This window comes from Crinia signifera, chromosome 1 (genome assembly GCF_055691185.1).
Source record: "Crinia signifera chromosome 1, ASM5569118v1, whole genome shotgun sequence".
NCBI lineage: Eukaryota > Metazoa > Chordata > Amphibia > Anura > Myobatrachidae > Crinia > Crinia signifera.
Window position 1 is genome coordinate 83,483,705 of NC_139217.1, and position 19,853 is coordinate 83,503,557.

A 19,853-nucleotide genomic window follows, 5' to 3' on the forward strand; every position below is an offset into this window, starting at 1 on the left:
ACATTTAGATACCGTATATCGGAATAATTCACAAAATATATAAATACAATATATCGGAATAATTCGCTAAGTATATAAATACAATATATCAGAATGGTTCGCAGAATACAAAAATACATAAATACATATAAAAAGTACAAAAATATACAGATATACAAATATATAAAAATACAAAAATACAAAAATATCGAAATACACACAAAAAAAGATATATGCATAAAATCCAGCTAGGGTAAAAACGAAGGATGTCGACACAGAAACCACACGCCAAAAGTCACCATCTACAGACTATAGCAAAGATAAAGGGGTAACAACCCAACAACAGTATCCCGCCAATCTATAGAAGGCTTCAGATGGTTCAGTGTAGAAAAGGGACTATGTCGACACCCTCATTAAGACCGGCTGGGGACATGGTGTTCATAGTAAAAATCCAATAGGTCTCCCTACGACTTAATTTATTTAAAACATCACCACCTCTTTCGTCGAGGGTGACATGTTCCAACGCTTTAAAAGAAAAGAAATCAAGATTAGAATCACAACAAGATGCAAAGTGTCTAGGAACACTATGTAACAAAGATTTGTTTCGAATACTCCTAGTATGTTCAAGTATTCTAAGCTTAAGAGGGCGCTTAGTCTTCCCAATATATCGCTTGCCACATCTACAGGACAACATGTAGACAACACAAGGTGTCAAACATGTCATTCTGCTTTTAATGACCCAATTCTTATTACCATCATTGCTAAAAAATTTGTAATGATCCTTATCAACATATTGGCACATCTTGCACTTATTGCAAGGAAAGAAACCATTACAATTTCTTAACCAACCATTATTAACATCAGTAATCTCTTTTATCCTACTGGGAGCCAACATAGATCTCAAAGAATTGGCTTTCCGAAAAACAACTTGGGGTTTAGGGGGTAACAGATCTTTTAAAAGGGGATCTAACAATAAGATATCCCAATGTTTGACAAGAATATCTTTAATGGCAGAACTTTTAGAATTAAATTTCGTCACAAATGGCACAAAAATTTGTCAGAGTTCGGAGGAACTGTGCCAGTCTGGAAAAATTCGATGAACAATCTGCTATTTATAGTAGGCGGTTCATCGATAAGAAATACCCTCCCAGACTGGTTGAAAACTGTCAAAAGAAAGCTCGTGACAGAGATCGTAATGATCTCCTACAGTATAAGAATCGTGAAACAAGAACTGATAATTTTGTGCCATTTGTGACGAAATTTAATTCTAAAAGTTCTGCCATTAAAGATATTCTTGTCAAACATTGGGATATCTTATTGTTAGATCCCCTTTTAAAAGATCTGTTACCCCCTAAACCCCAAGTTGTTTTTCGGAAAGCCAATTCTTTGAGATCTATGTTGGCTCCCAGTAGGATAAAAGAGATTACTGATGTTAATAATGGTTGGTTAAGAAATTGTAATGGTTTCTTTCCTTGCAATAAGTGCAAGATGTGCCAATATGTTGATAAGGATCATTACAAATTTTTTAGCAATGATGGTAATAAGAATTGGGTCATTAAAAGCAGAATGACATGTTTGACACCTTGTGTTGTCTACATGTTGTCCTGTAGATGTGGCAAGCGATATATTGGGAAGACTAAGCGCCCTCTTAAGCTTAGAATACTTGAACATACTAGGAGTATTCGAAACAAATCTTTGTTACATAGTGTTCCTAGACACTTTGCATCTTGTTGTGATTCTAATCTTGATTTCTTTTCTTTTAAAGCGTTGGAACATGTCACCCTCGACGAAAGAGGTGGTGATGTTTTAAATAAATTAAGTCGTAGGGAGACCTATTGGATTTTTACTATGAACACCATGTCCCCAGCCGGTCTTAATGAGGGTGTCGACATAGTCCCTTTTCTACACTGAACCATCTGAAGCCTTCTATAGATTGGCGGGATACTGTTGTTGGGTTGTTACCCCTTTATCTTTGCTATAGTCTGTAGATGGTGACTTTTGGCGTGTGGTTTCTGTGTCGACATCCTTCGTTTTTACCCTAGCTGGATTTTATGCATATATCTTTTTTTGTGTGTATTTCGATATTTTTGTATTTTTGTATTTTTATATATTTGTATATCTGTATATTTTTGTACTTTTTATATGTATTTATGTATTTTTGTATTCTGCGAACCATTCTGATATATTGTATTTATATACTTAGCGAATTATTCCGATATATTGTATTTATATATTTTGTGAATTATTCCGATATACGGTATCTAAATGTTTTGCGAATTATTCTGATATATTGTTTGATACCATTCATGTATTATTGTATCGCAGTATGTTGCACATTATTTGTTATTTTTATGTTATTTTTATGCATGGTCACTTTAAATGTAAATTTTACCTCATGTCAATTAGCTAGCTGAAGGTATTTAAATGCATCCATGATTATGTTGGGATACGCCTCCTGACGAAGTCATCCCATGACGAAACGCGTTGGGGCGGTCCTGGATGACGTGTTGACGCTGTGACGTTGTCTGATCTGTTCTTGGTCCCGGCTTGGAGTTCTCAGCTGCCGCCGCGCTATTCGTGTCAGCGTGTTGATGCCTGAACTGCTTCTCCGGGTTAATATACCTCTGCATGCCTGCTGTTTTAAACCTTACATGTATGTGACTATATTACTACAGTAAAAGTGTTCTTTACATTTATAATCACATCGTGCGCTTTCTGGTTTTTTCTCCTACATGTGCTGCTTCTTGAGGTCTTGGTGTTACCTCTCGCCAGAATTCAGCTGCACTACATGACCTACCAACATATGGACAGTTCTCCTATTGCTATAAGGGATTATTTGCGCTCATTAACCGGATCCTTCTGTATGTATACCAATTTTGCTCCTTTTCCCGGTTTTGCTGCATATTCCTTTTGAAAGTTTGTGTATTTGTCATTATATTTGATATTATTTTGTCATCTTTGGATCTTGTATCTCGGATAATCATGGATAAAAGAAACAAACGTTTTGAAGAATGCCATATGAGATTTAACAAAGTCTTTGAGACTGGTCTCAGTGAGCCAAATAGTAAATTGCCAGATGGTGCTAATGATAACGATCTAGATAGCATGTGTGCACAACTTGAAAAACTTCTCATTAAAGAAATGAAATACACTTGGGAAGTAACTACGCTGGAGAATTATGTTGATTCCAAGCGTATACCCAGAGGATTAAGACTAATTAAGACCCCTACTTTTGGGAATGATAAAAAAGAATTCATTGATGCATGGTTTAAAATTTTGGACGACAGTTCATTTCAATTGATGTTGCTTATAATTAAAGAAAGGAAACAGGATATAAAAGATTTGGGTACTGAGATTGAAAATCTAGAATTAAAATTAAGACCTGTTAAAGACACAAAAGATTTCTTAGAACTCAAAAAACTTAGTGATATTAAAATAGACAAAATTGAGGATGAAGTGGTTGATATTAAAGTTAAAAAATTTAAAAGAGACTTACAAGACTATAGGGATGGTAACATCCACAAATGGTCTTCTAATGGTAATAACAGAGACAGGAACACGGGTTATACCAATAACAAACAGAAGTCCTTTAACAACTACCATAATCGGAATGAGTGGCAGACCGTTCCATATAGAAATCACCAACCACGCAATAATTACAACAGATCTAATATGCCACATGATAATCGATCCAGATACGAAGTACCTGTATCGAATAGGTATCAAATGTTGAATACCCCTAATAGACCTAATCGGGAGGATTTTTTAGAGAGACCCCAGTGGAGAGAACGGAGAAAACCGAACCCCACATCAGCAGACAGTCCTGTGATTTCCACCAAAAGGAAACAAAACATACTAGACGTGGAAAAAGAGGAGGGAAGAGAAAAAATAAGAAAATACCGACTTTGAAAGAGTTAGGGATTTTTAATCTCTCTAATTATCAACTGTCCAGTGATGAAATTTCTCTTTTAAGGAAAGGTTTATCTTTCGCTCCTAAAAATGGCCCTAATGCTTTCGATTTATTTATCGATAGTAATAAGTTTGTTAGATCACTAACATTAAAACGCCACTTTGCTAAAAATAAAAATAAATTTGAACATAACACTCTAAATGAGCCAATTAATAAAACCAACCTCAAGCCGAAATCGATATTTTACCCCATTGAATCTAGGGGAAATTATGTAGATACCTTTTTTAATCTTATTAGAACCGATTTTGATAAAATGTGTTCTGAAAAAAATCATAGTGTTGATAACCTCAGTAACATCGAGAGAAAGGCTCTTAAAAATCTTGAAGATAACCATCAAATAATAATAAGGATGGCTGATAAGGGGGGGGATTGTTGTTTTAAATCGTGATGATTATTTTGATGAAGCTTTTCGTTTGTTGAATGATTCTGTCACGTACACACGGGTCAAAGTAGACCCGACTTTACTAATTGTTGAAAAGGTTAAAACCCTCATGAATGAGGGAGTGTTAAAAAACTTTGTCACCATCAATGAGAGTAAATACATTGTTAATGAGTTTCCACCTTTAGCAATTTTTCATTATCTTCCTAAGATACATAAACGATTGGACCGACCACCAGGTCGGCCAATCATTGCTGGTATTAATTCTGCTACCTCACGACTTTCAGAATATATTGATTTATTCATACAAAAATTTGTCGTTAATTTAAAATCATACACTAAAGATTCTACGCAGATTTTGCTTTTTTTGAAGGACTTTCAATGGCGCCCTACATACAAATGGTGTACCATTGATGTGGAGGCGTTGTACACGTCTATCCCCCATGAGGGGGGCCTCGAATCCATTAGATATTTTTTGGATAAAGACGTTAACATCCAGTCTGACTATAAAGAATTTTTTATCAATTGCATTAAGGTGGTGATGTATAACAATGTGTTTACTTTCCAAGGTGAATTTTTCATCCAGCAGTGTGGGGTCGCAATGGGGACCCCATACGCACCTAGCTTAGCGAATCTATACCTTGGGAAATGGGAGGAACTCAATAATGAGATCAATCATAAATATCGCGATAACATCGTATCATTCCATAGATACATCGACGATATTCTTATCGTCTGGGATGGCGATGAGGATACATTCAATCAATTTATGTTTGAAATCAACATTAATTCTTATAACCTCCGCTTCACTTCTAAAATTCATGAAAATAAAATTGAATTTCTAGATTTGCTTTTAGATTCCTCTGATTGGCCTGTTACTAATAGAATAGAGACCTCTACTTTCATCAAACAGGTCGATAGTAACAGTTATGTACATTTTAATAGCTGCCATTTCGGGAAATGGGTTAACAACATCCCATATTCCCAATTTGTCAGAGTTCGGAGGAACTGTGCCAGTCTGGAAAAATTCGATGAACAATCTGCTATTTATAGTAGGCGGTTCATCGATAAGAAATACCCTCCCAGACTGGTTGAAAACTGTCAAAAGAAAGCTCGTGACAGAGATCGTAATGATCTCCTACAGTATAAGAATCGTGAAACAAGAACTGATAATTTTGTGCCATTTGTGACGAAATTTAATTCTAAAAGTTCTGCCATTAAAGATATTCTTGTCAAACATTGGGATATCTTATTGTTAGATCCCCTTTTAAAAGATCTGTTACCCCCTAAACCCCAAGTTGTTTTTCGGAAAGCCAATTCTTTGAGATCTATGTTGGCTCCCAGTAGGATAAAAGAGATTACTGATGTTAATAATGGTTGGTTAAGAAATTGTAATGGTTTCTTTCCTTGCAATAAGTGCAAGATGTGCCAATATGTTGATAAGGATCATTACAAATTTTTTAGCAATGATGGTAATAAGAATTGGGTCATTAAAAGCAGAATGACATGTTTGACACCTTGTGTTGTCTACATGTTGTCCTGTAGATGTGGCAAGCGATATATTGGGAAGACTAAGCGCCCTCTTAAGCTTAGAATACTTGAACATACTAGGAGTATTCGAAACAAATCTTTGTTACATAGTGTTCCTAGACACTTTGCATCTTGTTGTGATTCTAATCTTGATTTCTTTTCTTTTAAAGCGTTGGAACATGTCACCCTCGACGAAAGAGGTGGTGATGTTTTAAATAAATTAAGTCGTAGGGAGACCTATTGGATTTTTACTATGAACACCATGTCCCCAGCCGGTCTTAATGAGGGTGTCGACATAGTCCCTTTTCTACACTGAACCATCTGAAGCCTTCTATAGATTGGCGGGATACTGTTGTTGGGTTGTTACCCCTTTATCTTTGCTATAGTCTGTAGATGGTGACTTTTGGCGTGTGGTTTCTGTGTCGACATCCTTCGTTTTTACCCTAGCTGGATTTTATGCATATATCTTTTTTTGTGTGTATTTCGATATTTTTGTATTTTTGTATTTTTATATATTTGTATATCTGTATATTTTTGTACTTTTTATATGTATTTATGTATTTTTGTATTCTGCGAACCATTCTGATATATTGTATTTATATACTTAGCGAATTATTCCGATATATTGTATTTATATATTTTGTGAATTATTCCGATATACGGTATCTAAATGTTTTGCGAATTATTCTGATATATTGTTTGATACCATTCATGTATTATTGTATCGCAGTATGTTGCACATTATTTGTTATTTTTATGTTATTTTTATGCATGGTCACTTTAAATGTAAATTTTACCTCATGTCAATTAGCTAGCTGAAGGTATTTAAATGCATCCATGATTATGTTGGGATACGCCTCCTGACGAAGTCATCCCATGACGAAACGCGTTGGGGCGGTCCTGGATGACGTGTTGACGCTGTGACGTTGTCTGATCTGTTCTTGGTCCCGGCTTGGAGTTCTCAGCTGCCGCCGCGCTATTCGTGTCAGCGTGTTGATGCCTGAACTGCTTCTCCGGGTTAATATACCTCTGCATGCCTGCTGTTTTAAACCTTACATGTATGTGACTATATTACTACAGTAAAAGTGTTCTTTACATTTATAATCACATCGTGCGCTTTCTGGTTTTTTCTCCTACATGTGCTGCTTCTTGAGGTCTTGGTGTTACCTCTCGCCAGAATTCAGCTGCACTACATGACCTACCAACATATGGACAGTTCTCCTATTGCTATAAGGGATTATTTGCGCTCATTAACCGGATCCTTCTGTATGTATACCAATTTTGCTCCTTTTCCCGGTTTTGCTGCATATTCCTTTTGAAAGTTTGTGTATTTGTCATTATATTTGATATTATTTTGTCATCTTTGGATCTTGTATCTCGGATAATCATGGATAAAAGAAACAAACGTTTTGAAGAATGCCATATGAGATTTAACAAAGTCTTTGAGACTGGTCTCAGTGAGCCAAATAGTAAATTGCCAGATGGTGCTAATGATAACGATCTAGATAGCATGTGTGCACAACTTGAAAAACTTCTCATTAAAGAAATGAAATACACTTGGGAAGTAACTACGCTGGAGAATTATGTTGATTCCAAGCGTATACCCAGAGGATTAAGACTAATTAAGACCCCTACTTTTGGGAATGATAAAAAAGAATTCATTGATGCATGGTTTAAAATTTTGGACGACAGTTCATTTCAATTGATGTTGCTTATAATTAAAGAAAGGAAACAGGATATAAAAGATTTGGGTACTGAGATTGAAAATCTAGAATTAAAATTAAGACCTGTTAAAGACACAAAAGATTTCTTAGAACTCAAAAAACTTAGTGATATTAAAATAGACAAAATTGAGGATGAAGTGGTTGATATTAAAGTTAAAAAATTTAAAAGAGACTTACAAGACTATAGGGATGGTAACATCCACAAATGGTCTTCTAATGGTAATAACAGAGACAGGAACACGGGTTATACCAATAACAAACAGAAGTCCTTTAACAACTACCATAATCGGAATGAGTGGCAGACCGTTCCATATAGAAATCACCAACCACGCAATAATTACAACAGATCTAATATGCCACATGATAATCGATCCAGATACGAAGTACCTGTATCGAATAGGTATCAAATGTTGAATACCCCTAATAGACCTAATCGGGAGGATTTTTTAGAGAGACCCCAGTGGAGAGAACGGAGAAAACCGAACCCCACATCAGCAGACAGTCCTGTGATTTCCACCAAAAGGAAACAAAACATACTAGACGTGGAAAAAGAGGAGGGAAGAGAAAAAATAAGAAAATACCGACTTTGAAAGAGTTAGGGATTTTTAATCTCTCTAATTATCAACTGTCCAGTGATGAAATTTCTCTTTTAAGGAAAGGTTTATCTTTCGCTCCTAAAAATGGCCCTAATGCTTTCGATTTATTTATCGATAGTAATAAGTTTGTTAGATCACTAACATTAAAACGCCACTTTGCTAAAAATAAAAATAAATTTGAACATAACACTCTAAATGAGCCAATTAATAAAACCAACCTCAAGCCGAAATCGATATTTTACCCCATTGAATCTAGGGGAAATTATGTAGATACCTTTTTTAATCTTATTAGAACCGATTTTGATAAAATGTGTTCTGAAAAAAATCATAGTGTTGATAACCTCAGTAACATCGAGAGAAAGGCTCTTAAAAATCTTGAAGATAACCATCAAATAATAATAAGGATGGCTGATAAGGGGGGGGATTGTTGTTTTAAATCGTGATGATTATTTTGATGAAGCTTTTCGTTTGTTGAATGATTCTGTCACGTACACACGGGTCAAAGTAGACCCGACTTTACTAATTGTTGAAAAGGTTAAAACCCTCATGAATGAGGGAGTGTTAAAAAACTTTGTCACCATCAATGAGAGTAAATACATTGTTAATGAGTTTCCACCTTTAGCAATTTTTCATTATCTTCCTAAGATACATAAACGATTGGACCGACCACCAGGTCGGCCAATCATTGCTGGTATTAATTCTGCTACCTCACGACTTTCAGAATATATTGATTTATTCATACAAAAATTTGTCGTTAATTTAAAATCATACACTAAAGATTCTACGCAGATTTTGCTTTTTTTGAAGGACTTTCAATGGCGCCCTACATACAAATGGTGTACCATTGATGTGGAGGCGTTGTACACGTCTATCCCCCATGAGGGGGGCCTCGAATCCATTAGATATTTTTTGGATAAAGACGTTAACATCCAGTCTGACTATAAAGAATTTTTTATCAATTGCATTAAGGTGGTGATGTATAACAATGTGTTTACTTTCCAAGGTGAATTTTTCATCCAGCAGTGTGGGGTCGCAATGGGGACCCCATACGCACCTAGCTTAGCGAATCTATACCTTGGGAAATGGGAGGAACTCAATAATGAGATCAATCATAAATATCGCGATAACATCGTATCATTCCATAGATACATCGACGATATTCTTATCGTCTGGGATGGCGATGAGGATACATTCAATCAATTTATGTTTGAAATCAACATTAATTCTTATAACCTCCGCTTCACTTCTAAAATTCATGAAAATAAAATTGAATTTCTAGATTTGCTTTTAGATTCCTCTGATTGGCCTGTTACTAATAGAATAGAGACCTCTACTTTCATCAAACAGGTCGATAGTAACAGTTATGTACATTTTAATAGCTGCCATTTCGGGAAATGGGTTAACAACATCCCATATTCCCAATTTGTCAGAGTTCGGAGGAACTGTGCCAGTCTGGAAAAATTCGATGAACAATCTGCTATTTATAGTAGGCGGTTCATCGATAAGAAATACCCTCCCAGACTGGTTGAAAACTGTCAAAAGAAAGCTCGTGACAGAGATCGTAATGATCTCCTACAGTATAAGAATCGTGAAACAAGAACTGATAATTTTGTGCCATTTGTGACGAAATTTAATTCTAAAAGTTCTGCCATTAAAGATATTCTTGTCAAACATTGGGATATCTTATTGTTAGATCCCCTTTTAAAAGATCTGTTACCCCCTAAACCCCAAGTTGTTTTTCGGAAAGCCAATTCTTTGAGATCTATGTTGGCTCCCAGTAGGATAAAAGAGATTACTGATGTTAATAATGGTTGGTTAAGAAATTGTAATGGTTTTTTTCCTTGCAATAAGTGCAAGATGTGCCAATATGTTGATAAGGATCATTACAAATTTTTTAGCAATGATGGTAATAAGAATTGGGTCATTAAAAGCAGAATGACATGTTTGACACCTTGTGTTGTCTACATGTTGTCCTGTAGATGTGGCAAGCGATATATTGGGAAGACTAAGCGTCCTCTTAAGCTTAGAATACTTGAACATACTAGGAGTATTCGAAACAAATCTTTGTTACATAGTGTTCCTAGACACTTTGCATCTTGTTGTGATTCTAATCTTGATTTCTTTTCTTTTAAAGCGTTGGAACATGTCACCCTCGACGAAAGAGGTGGTGATGTTTTAAATAAATTAAGTCGTAGGGAGACCTATTGGATTTTTACTATGAACACCATGTCCCCAGCCGGTCTTAATGAGGGTGTCGACATAGTCCCTTTTCTACACTGAACCATCTGAAGCCTTCTATAGATTGGCGGGATACTGTTGTTGGGTTGTTACCCCTTTATCTTTGCTATAGTCTGTAGATGGTGACTTTTGGCGTGTGGTTTCTGTGTCGACATCCTTCGTTTTTACCCTAGCTGGATTTTATGCATATATCTTTTTTTGTGTGTATTTCGATATTTTTGTATTTTTGTATTTTTATATATTTGTATATCTGTATATTTTTGTACTTTTTATATGTATTTATGTATTTTTGTATTCTGCGAACCATTCTGATATATTGTATTTATATACTTAGCGAATTATTCCGATATATTGTATTTATATATTTTGTGAATTATTCCGATATACGGTATCTAAATGTTTTGCGAATTATTCTGATATATTGTTTGATACCATTCATGTATTATTGTATCGCAGTATGTTGCACATTATTTGTTATTTTTATGTTATTTTTATGCATGGTCACTTTAAATGTAAATTTTACCTCATGTCAATTAGCTAGCTGAAGGTATTTAAATGCATCCATGATTATGTTGGGATACGCCTCCTGACGAAGTCATCCCATGACGAAACGCGTTGGGGCGGTCCTGGATGACGTGTTGACGCTGTGACGTTGTCTGATCTGTTCTTGGTCCCGGCTTGGAGTTCTCAGCTGCCGCCGCGCTATTCGTGTCAGCGTGTTGATGCCTGAACTGCTTCTCCGGGTTAATATACCTCTGCATGCCTGCTGTTTTAAACCTTACATGTATGTGACTATATTACTACAGTAAAAGTGTTCTTTACATTTATAATCACATCGTGCGCTTTCTGGTTTTTTCTCCTACATGTGCTGCTTCTTGAGGTCTTGGTGTTACCTCTCGCCAGAATTCAGCTGCACTACATGACCTACCAACATATGGACAGTTCTCCTATTGCTATAAGGGATTATTTGCGCTCATTAACCGGATCCTTCTGTATGTATACCAATTTTGCTCCTTTTCCCGGTTTTGCTGCATATTCCTTTTGAAAGTTTGTGTATTTGTCATTATATTTGATATTATTTTGTCATCTTTGGATCTTGTATCTCGGATAATCATGGATAAAAGAAACAAACGTTTTGAAGAATGCCATATGAGATTTAACAAAGTCTTTGAGACTGGTCTCAGTGAGCCAAATAGTAAATTGCCAGATGGTGCTAATGATAACGATCTAGATAGCATGTGTGCACAACTTGAAAAACTTCTCATTAAAGAAATGAAATACACTTGGGAAGTAACTACGCTGGAGAATTATGTTGATTCCAAGCGTATACCCAGAGGATTAAGACTAATTAAGACCCCTACTTTTGGGAATGATAAAAAAGAATTCATTGATGCATGGTTTAAAATTTTGGACGACAGTTCATTTCAATTGATGTTGCTTATAATTAAAGAAAGGAAACAGGATATAAAAGATTTGGGTACTGAGATTGAAAATCTAGAATTAAAATTAAGACCTGTTAAAGACACAAAAGATTTCTTAGAACTCAAAAAACTTAGTGATATTAAAATAGACAAAATTGAGGATGAAGTGGTTGATATTAAAGTTAAAAAATTTAAAAGAGACTTACAAGACTATAGGGATGGTAACATCCACAAATGGTCTTCTAATGGTAATAACAGAGACAGGAACACGGGTTATACCAATAACAAACAGAAGTCCTTTAACAACTACCATAATCGGAATGAGTGGCAGACCGTTCCATATAGAAATCACCAACCACGCAATAATTACAACAGATCTAATATGCCACATGATAATCGATCCAGATACGAAGTACCTGTATCGAATAGGTATCAAATGTTGAATACCCCTAATAGACCTAATCGGGAGGATTTTTTAGAGAGACCCCAGTGGAGAGAACGGAGAAAACCGAACCCCACATCAGCAGACAGTCCTGTGATTTCCACCAAAAGGAAACAAAACATACTAGACGTGGAAAAAGAGGAGGGAAGAGAAAAAATAAGAAAATACCGACTTTGAAAGAGTTAGGGATTTTTAATCTCTCTAATTATCAACTGTCCAGTGATGAAATTTCTCTTTTAAGGAAAGGTTTATCTTTCGCTCCTAAAAATGGCCCTAATGCTTTCGATTTATTTATCGATAGTAATAAGTTTGTTAGATCACTAACATTAAAACGCCACTTTGCTAAAAATAAAAATAAATTTGAACATAACACTCTAAATGAGCCAATTAATAAAACCAACCTCAAGCCGAAATCGATATTTTACCCCATTGAATCTAGGGGAAATTATGTAGATACCTTTTTTAATCTTATTAGAACCGATTTTGATAAAATGTGTTCTGAAAAAAATCATAGTGTTGATAACCTCAGTAACATCGAGAGAAAGGCTCTTAAAAATCTTGAAGATAACCATCAAATAATAATAAGGATGGCTGATAAGGGGGGGGATTGTTGTTTTAAATCGTGATGATTATTTTGATGAAGCTTTTCGTTTGTTGAATGATTCTGTCACGTACACACGGGTCAAAGTAGACCCGACTTTACTAATTGTTGAAAAGGTTAAAACCCTCATGAATGAGGGAGTGTTAAAAAACTTTGTCACCATCAATGAGAGTAAATACATTGTTAATGAGTTTCCACCTTTAGCAATTTTTCATTATCTTCCTAAGATACATAAACGATTGGACCGACCACCAGGTCGGCCAATCATTGCTGGTATTAATTCTGCTACCTCACGACTTTCAGAATATATTGATTTATTCATACAAAAATTTGTCGTTAATTTAAAATCATACACTAAAGATTCTACGCAGATTTTGCTTTTTTTGAAGGACTTTCAATGGCGCCCTACATACAAATGGTGTACCATTGATGTGGAGGCGTTGTACACGTCTATCCCCCATGAGGGGGGCCTCGAATCCATTAGATATTTTTTGGATAAAGACGTTAACATCCAGTCTGACTATAAAGAATTTTTTATCAATTGCATTAAGGTGGTGATGTATAACAATGTGTTTACTTTCCAAGGTGAATTTTTCATCCAGCAGTGTGGGGTCGCAATGGGGACCCCATACGCACCTAGCTTAGCGAATCTATACCTTGGGAAATGGGAGGAACTCAATAATGAGATCAATCATAAATATCGCGATAACATCGTATCATTCCATAGATACATCGACGATATTCTTATCGTCTGGGATGGCGATGAGGATACATTCAATCAATTTATGTTTGAAATCAACATTAATTCTTATAACCTCCGCTTCACTTCTAAAATTCATGAAAATAAAATTGAATTTCTAGATTTGCTTTTAGATTCCTCTGATTGGCCTGTTACTAATAGAATAGAGACCTCTACTTTCATCAAACAGGTCGATAGTAACAGTTATGTACATTTTAATAGCTGCCATTTCGGGAAATGGGTTAACAACATCCCATATTCCCAATTTGTCAGAGTTCGGAGGAACTGTGCCAGTCTGGAAAAATTCGATGAACAATCTGCTATTTATAGTAGGCGGTTCATCGATAAGAAATACCCTCCCAGACTGGTTGAAAACTGTCAAAAGAAAGCTCGTGACAGAGATCGTAATGATCTCCTACAGTATAAGAATCGTGAAACAAGAACTGATAATTTTGTGCCATTTGTGACGAAATTTAATTCTAAAAGTTCTGCCATTAAAGATATTCTTGTCAAACATTGGGATATCTTATTGTTAGATCCCCTTTTAAAAGATCTGTTACCCCCTAAACCCCAAGTTGTTTTTCGGAAAGCCAATTCTTTGAGATCTATGTTGGCTCCCAGTAGGATAAAAGAGATTACTGATGTTAATAATGGTTGGTTAAGAAATTGTAATGGTTTTTTTCCTTGCAATAAGTGCAAGATGTGCCAATATGTTGATAAGGATCATTACAAATTTTTTAGCAATGATGGTAATAAGAATTGGGTCATTAAAAGCAGAATGACATGTTTGACACCTTGTGTTGTCTACATGTTGTCCTGTAGATGTGGCAAGCGATATATTGGGAAGACTAAGCGTCCTCTTAAGCTTAGAATACTTGAACATACTAGGAGTATTCGAAACAAATCTTTGTTACATAGTGTTCCTAGACACTTTGCATCTTGTTGTGATTCTAATCTTGATTTCTTTTCTTTTAAAGCGTTGGAACATGTCACCCTCGACGAAAGAGGTGGTGATGTTTTAAATAAATTAAGTCGTAGGGAGACCTATTGGATTTTTACTATGAACACCATGTCCCCAGCCGGTCTTAATGAGGGTGTCGACATAGTCCCTTTTCTACACTGAACCATCTGAAGCCTTCTATAGATTGGCGGGATACTGTTGTTGGGTTGTTACCCCTTTATCTTTGCTATAGTCTGTAGATGGTGACTTTTGGCGTGTGGTTTCTGTGTCGACATCCTTCGTTTTTACCCTAGCTGGATTTTATGCATATATCTTTTTTTGTGTGTATTTCGATATTTTTGTATTTTTGTATTTTTATATATTTGTATATCTGTATATTTTTGTACTTTTTATATGTATTTATGTATTTTTGTATTCTGCGAACCATTCTGATATATTGTATTTATATACTTAGCGAATTATTCCGATATATTGTATTTATATATTTTGTGAATTATTCCGATATACGGTATCTAAATGTTTTGCGAATTATTCTGATATATTGTTTGATACCATTCATGTATTATTGTATCGCAGTATGTTGCACATTATTTGTTATTTTTATGTTATTTTTATGCATGGTCACTTTAAATGTAAATTTTACCTCATGTCAATTAGCTAGCTGAAGGTATTTAAATGCATCCATGATTATGTTGGGATACGCCTCCTGACGAAGTCATCCCATGACGAAACGCGTTGGGGCGGTCCTGGATGACGTGTTGACGCTGTGACGTTGTCTGATCTGTTCTTGGTCCCGGCTTGGAGTTCTCAGCTGCCGCCGCGCTATTCGTGTCAGCGTGTTGATGCCTGAACTGCTTCTCCGGGTTAATATACCTCTGCATGCCTGCTGTTTTAAACCTTACATGTATGTGACTATATTACTACAGTAAAAGTGTTCTTTACATTTATAATCACATCGTGCGCTTTCTGGTTTTTTCTCCTACATGTGCTGCTTCTTGAGGTCTTGGTGTTACCTCTCGCCAGAATTCAGCTGCACTACATGACCTACCAACATATGGACAGTTCTCCTATTGCTATAAGGGATTATTTGCGCTCATTAACCGGATCCTTCTGTATGTATGTATATATATATATATATATATATATATATATATATATATATATATATATATATATATATATATATATATATATATATATATATATATATATATATATACACATACACACACACACACACACATATATACACATACATACATACATACATACATACATACATACACACACAGCATCGCCCCTCAGGGAAAAACACATTTTTAGTTACACACAGACTTTACTTACCCGTGCAAAATCAAAAGCGTATCTATAAATAAGTTTAAAATTGGTTGGCTCATTTAATAAAGACCTCAAATAGTCCAAAGTATTTCTAACTTTCTCAGTGGCGTCACATCTGGAAAAGAATGCATAATGCGTGAATCTAAATGAAACTGGAAGACAAAATGGTTATGCAGTAATGCCATATTCAGCAACAGCCCAGTCTGACAATGTGCACTTATGGGTGGTTTCAGAGCCAGCCCTAGGCATAGGCAAATGCTTAGGGGTACCCCAATGGCTGAGGACATCTAATTACCCATTTTGGGTGGTCATTTAACATAACATACATTTAATAAGTGCAGCACAAAAACTGGTTAGGCAGTAATGACAAGGACCAGAGACACTTTAAGGCACTTATTCCGGAACTTTTTTGAATAACGGCTCCCAATAGAAATCAGATATTTTGTTGTGGCACCTCTAGGACAAAAATGTCTTATTAAGCATTTTAGAAAAAAAATAATAAAATGAAGTAAAATGCATTTAAATGTCCTCCTGAGGGTGTTATGTGGTGAGGGTCAGGATTCACTTCTGTTCGTCCAGCCACCAGCACTGGTTTTGCATGTTACATTGACCATAAATAATTTGAAATTGGTCCTGGAGCACCAATCCAGGGCACCCTGCAAGTGCTCCGAGGCACACCAGAGTGCCATGGCACACAGTTTGGGAACCACTGCCTTAAGGCCCTTACTTCAGATGCCTGATTGACTTAAGAAGCACCTGGGTCCCAGCTCTCGGGTGTGGTATGTGACTCAGACAGTCGGGATCCCTACAGTCATTATCCCGACGTCGGGATCCCGACTGCCCGGAGTCAGACAGCGTGGTGAGCGCAACTAAGCCCCTTTAGGGCTCGCCACGCTGCGGGCACGGCTATTCTATTCTCCCTCTATGGGGGTCGTGGACCCCAACGAGGGAAAGTAGCGGGTGGCCGTCTGCGTTTTGACAGTCGGGATCCCGACATCGGGTAAATGACTGTCGGGATCCCAACTGTCGGGAACCCGTCCGGCACCCCCAGCTCTCTGGCAACTTCTGAGTATGTGCACATTAACAAGCCCAGAGATGGGGTGCTTCATAGTACACTGAAGAAAAGTGGAACACAATATAGAACATACAAATTGGGGGGGAGCAAGTAGTACATGGAAGAACCTGCAGAAAAGTGGACACAATATAGAACAAACAACAAAAAAAGTACATAGAAGAACTTAAAGATTGGAAGGTAAAGTGAATGGAATGTGGGAAGAAACATAGAATTTGACAGCAGATAAGAACCATTTTGCCCATTTAGTCTGCCCCTTTTCTACTCTAAAAGGTCCATACACACTGGGTGATTATGCCCACTGTGTATGGTGCACAATGATGGGGAAAATAGCTGGGCTGAAACATGCTCAGTACATACACACTGAGCGGTTTTTCCCCTGCCCAGCCATTTTCCCTGGGGTGGACCGCTTACCATAGCAGGAGGCTGCATATGCAATTACAGCCAAAACCATCAGACCAAATTTATTCTTCTGTTTTTTTTTCTTTTAAATGTCTGGGGAGAACAGATCCTGCACTTCTGTTTTATATATTATGCTAGCATGTGCTGACTTTACTACAGTAGTTGTGGTTTTACACTATAGAACGACTACTCCTGTAGTATGTGCACAAGTCCCTCTTTAACCTGTAGGGGTAACAGAATCATGAAGGAGGAGAGATTAACTTTTGCAAACGCATCAGTGGGACATTATTAGAAATATAGTAGGAACTTCTGTGAGGAAAAGTGAAACATTTTACAAACAAGATGACAGAACATACAGATGTGTCCTCATACATCCCGTCTTTTGACGCTGGGTGCAATACCCAAGATGTGCACTTTTTGCTCAAATTTGACATCTGTATTGAACCCGTCTTTCTCCTGTTTAACCTGGATTATGTCCTATTTCCTGCTACTTTCCCCCCAATTTTACATCTTTGTTCACTAATGGCAGGCATGGCCAAACAGTGGCCCTCCAGCTGTTGTGAAACTACACATCCCAGAATGCCTTGCCATAGTTTTAGCATTCCCTAACAGCAAAACTGTGGCAAATGAAAGAAGTAAAGATCACTGAGGCAGGGTAGTCATTTTCCAAGGCCATGATAACAGGCAATAACATAGTACATACCATGAATAACAACACGCACTTACTGTAGGGAGGTCATTCCTTTTAGCCATTCTTGTAATGTAAAGTAACCCATATTCTGTGCATCTAATTTCCAGGCTAGAACAAGCATAACCACCTGAGGGGAACACAGAGAGAACCATGACTATGATATATAGAGAAGTATTTCTTATATACAATCAGCGGCGTAACTATAGCACCGCAGCCCCCGCCACCGCGGGGGGGCGCTGTGCATGTGGGGGCGCCGGGAGCTGCGATGCTATAGTTACACCCCCCCCAATCCCCTGCAGACTTACCTATCTCGCTGGTCCCGGCGGCTCTGTTCTTCTGCTGAGGACCACCACAAAATGGCCGCCCCCATATAGCACACAGTTCTCTGAAACTGTCTGCTGTATGGGGGCGGTCATTTTGTGGTGGTCCTCAGCAGAAGAACGGAGCCGCCGGGACCAGCGCGATAGGTAAGGCTGCGGGGGATTGGTGGGGGGGTGCTTGGCGGGGCGGCAGCGCGCCCCCCCCCCCCCCCGCCGTACGGCGGGGGGGGGGGACTTAGCTACGCCACTGTATACAATACTGCACGTCTCATGCAGGTACGATACACATGTCCATATGTACAATGATTTACTAATAACCCCTAAACAAAACCCTACAAATGGAGAGTTACAGACACAGATGTAGTTTACCTGCTAAATACACAAAGTACATTACACATGAAAACTCCATGTTGGTGCTTTATGTAGCTGAGCTGTTAGTTACTAAATAAATCAAATTCAAAGTAATTTTTTGCCAGGATCTTACTGTAATGCGTGACTAATGTTTTACGATCACTTGTGTGTATGTCTGGTGATCATTGAGGATTTCTTTTTTATCTACCTGAATTGCAACCTAAAACTCCAATTAATGACAATGAATTAATAATGTTTATTGTAGTCATCCTTACAAGAGCTTTGCCCAAACAATCAGATACACTGTGTAAATGACACAGGGAGTAGGGCGTGGGTGCTGCATGACTCACCGACCATTGTGATTCCAATGGCCATTTCTCCAACATCGAAATCCCGACTGTCAGTATCCCGATGGGCTATTTACTCTTGTGGGGGTTTACGACCCACATAGAATGAGAACAAAATAGGTAGTGAGGAGCCAGCAAGGCTTGAATGTGCTCACCCCCCTGTCGGACTCCTGACAGTCAGGATTCTGATTGTTGATGAGTTATACCATACCCGTAGGGTGTATCATATAGAGGTTTGCTTAATGCTCAGTCTAACTCTAGGAGGTACATTTACCGAAGTTTGATTTTTTAAAAGTGAGAGAAGTTGCCCATAGCAACCAATCAGTATCTACTTATTAATCTAGCACCTCTAAAGGATAGAAGATAGAATCCGGATGGTTCCTTTAAGCAACATCTCACATTTCTTAACACTCACACTTTAGTGATGGTATGTGGACTGCTACTTGCCTACAAACCTTTCTCACAAAGGCACATTGCACAAAACAGGTAGTGGTGTGTTCTCTGACATACAGTAGTTCTACACAGAGACATACAGGGCAGATGCGCACTCCACAATATCAGGAGCTAGATATTAGATAGCAGAGCTTAATATTGTGGTGTGTGCATCAGCACTGTATGTCTGACTATCCACAAGATCAGCACTCTTATGCCCGGTACACACCAGGACGATGGTGCTCGTGAGCGGGTCGTCACAGGAACGTACGACCCGCTCACGAGCGGACATCGCCGCCGACCCGCCGCGAAAATGCCGC

The 19,853-nt window shown here is 37.4% G+C and overlaps 1 protein-coding gene across 3 annotated transcripts in view; it reads right to left on the minus strand.

Moving 5' to 3' along the window:
* The window catches only part of DCUN1D4 (defective in cullin neddylation 1 domain containing 4), a 76,670-nt gene that overhangs the window by 18,791 nt on the left and 38,026 nt on the right, over positions 1-19,853 (minus strand). For all 3 annotated transcript variants that reach the window (XM_083168528.1, XM_083168547.1, XM_083168538.1), the window contains 2 exons: positions 18,119-18,210; positions 15,925-16,033 (listed from right to left, as the gene is read on the minus strand). In XM_083168528.1, coding sequence (XP_083024654.1) covers positions 15,925-16,033; positions 18,119-18,210 — 201 coding nt within the window. The remainder of the gene's footprint in view (positions 1-15,924; positions 16,034-18,118; positions 18,211-19,853) is intronic.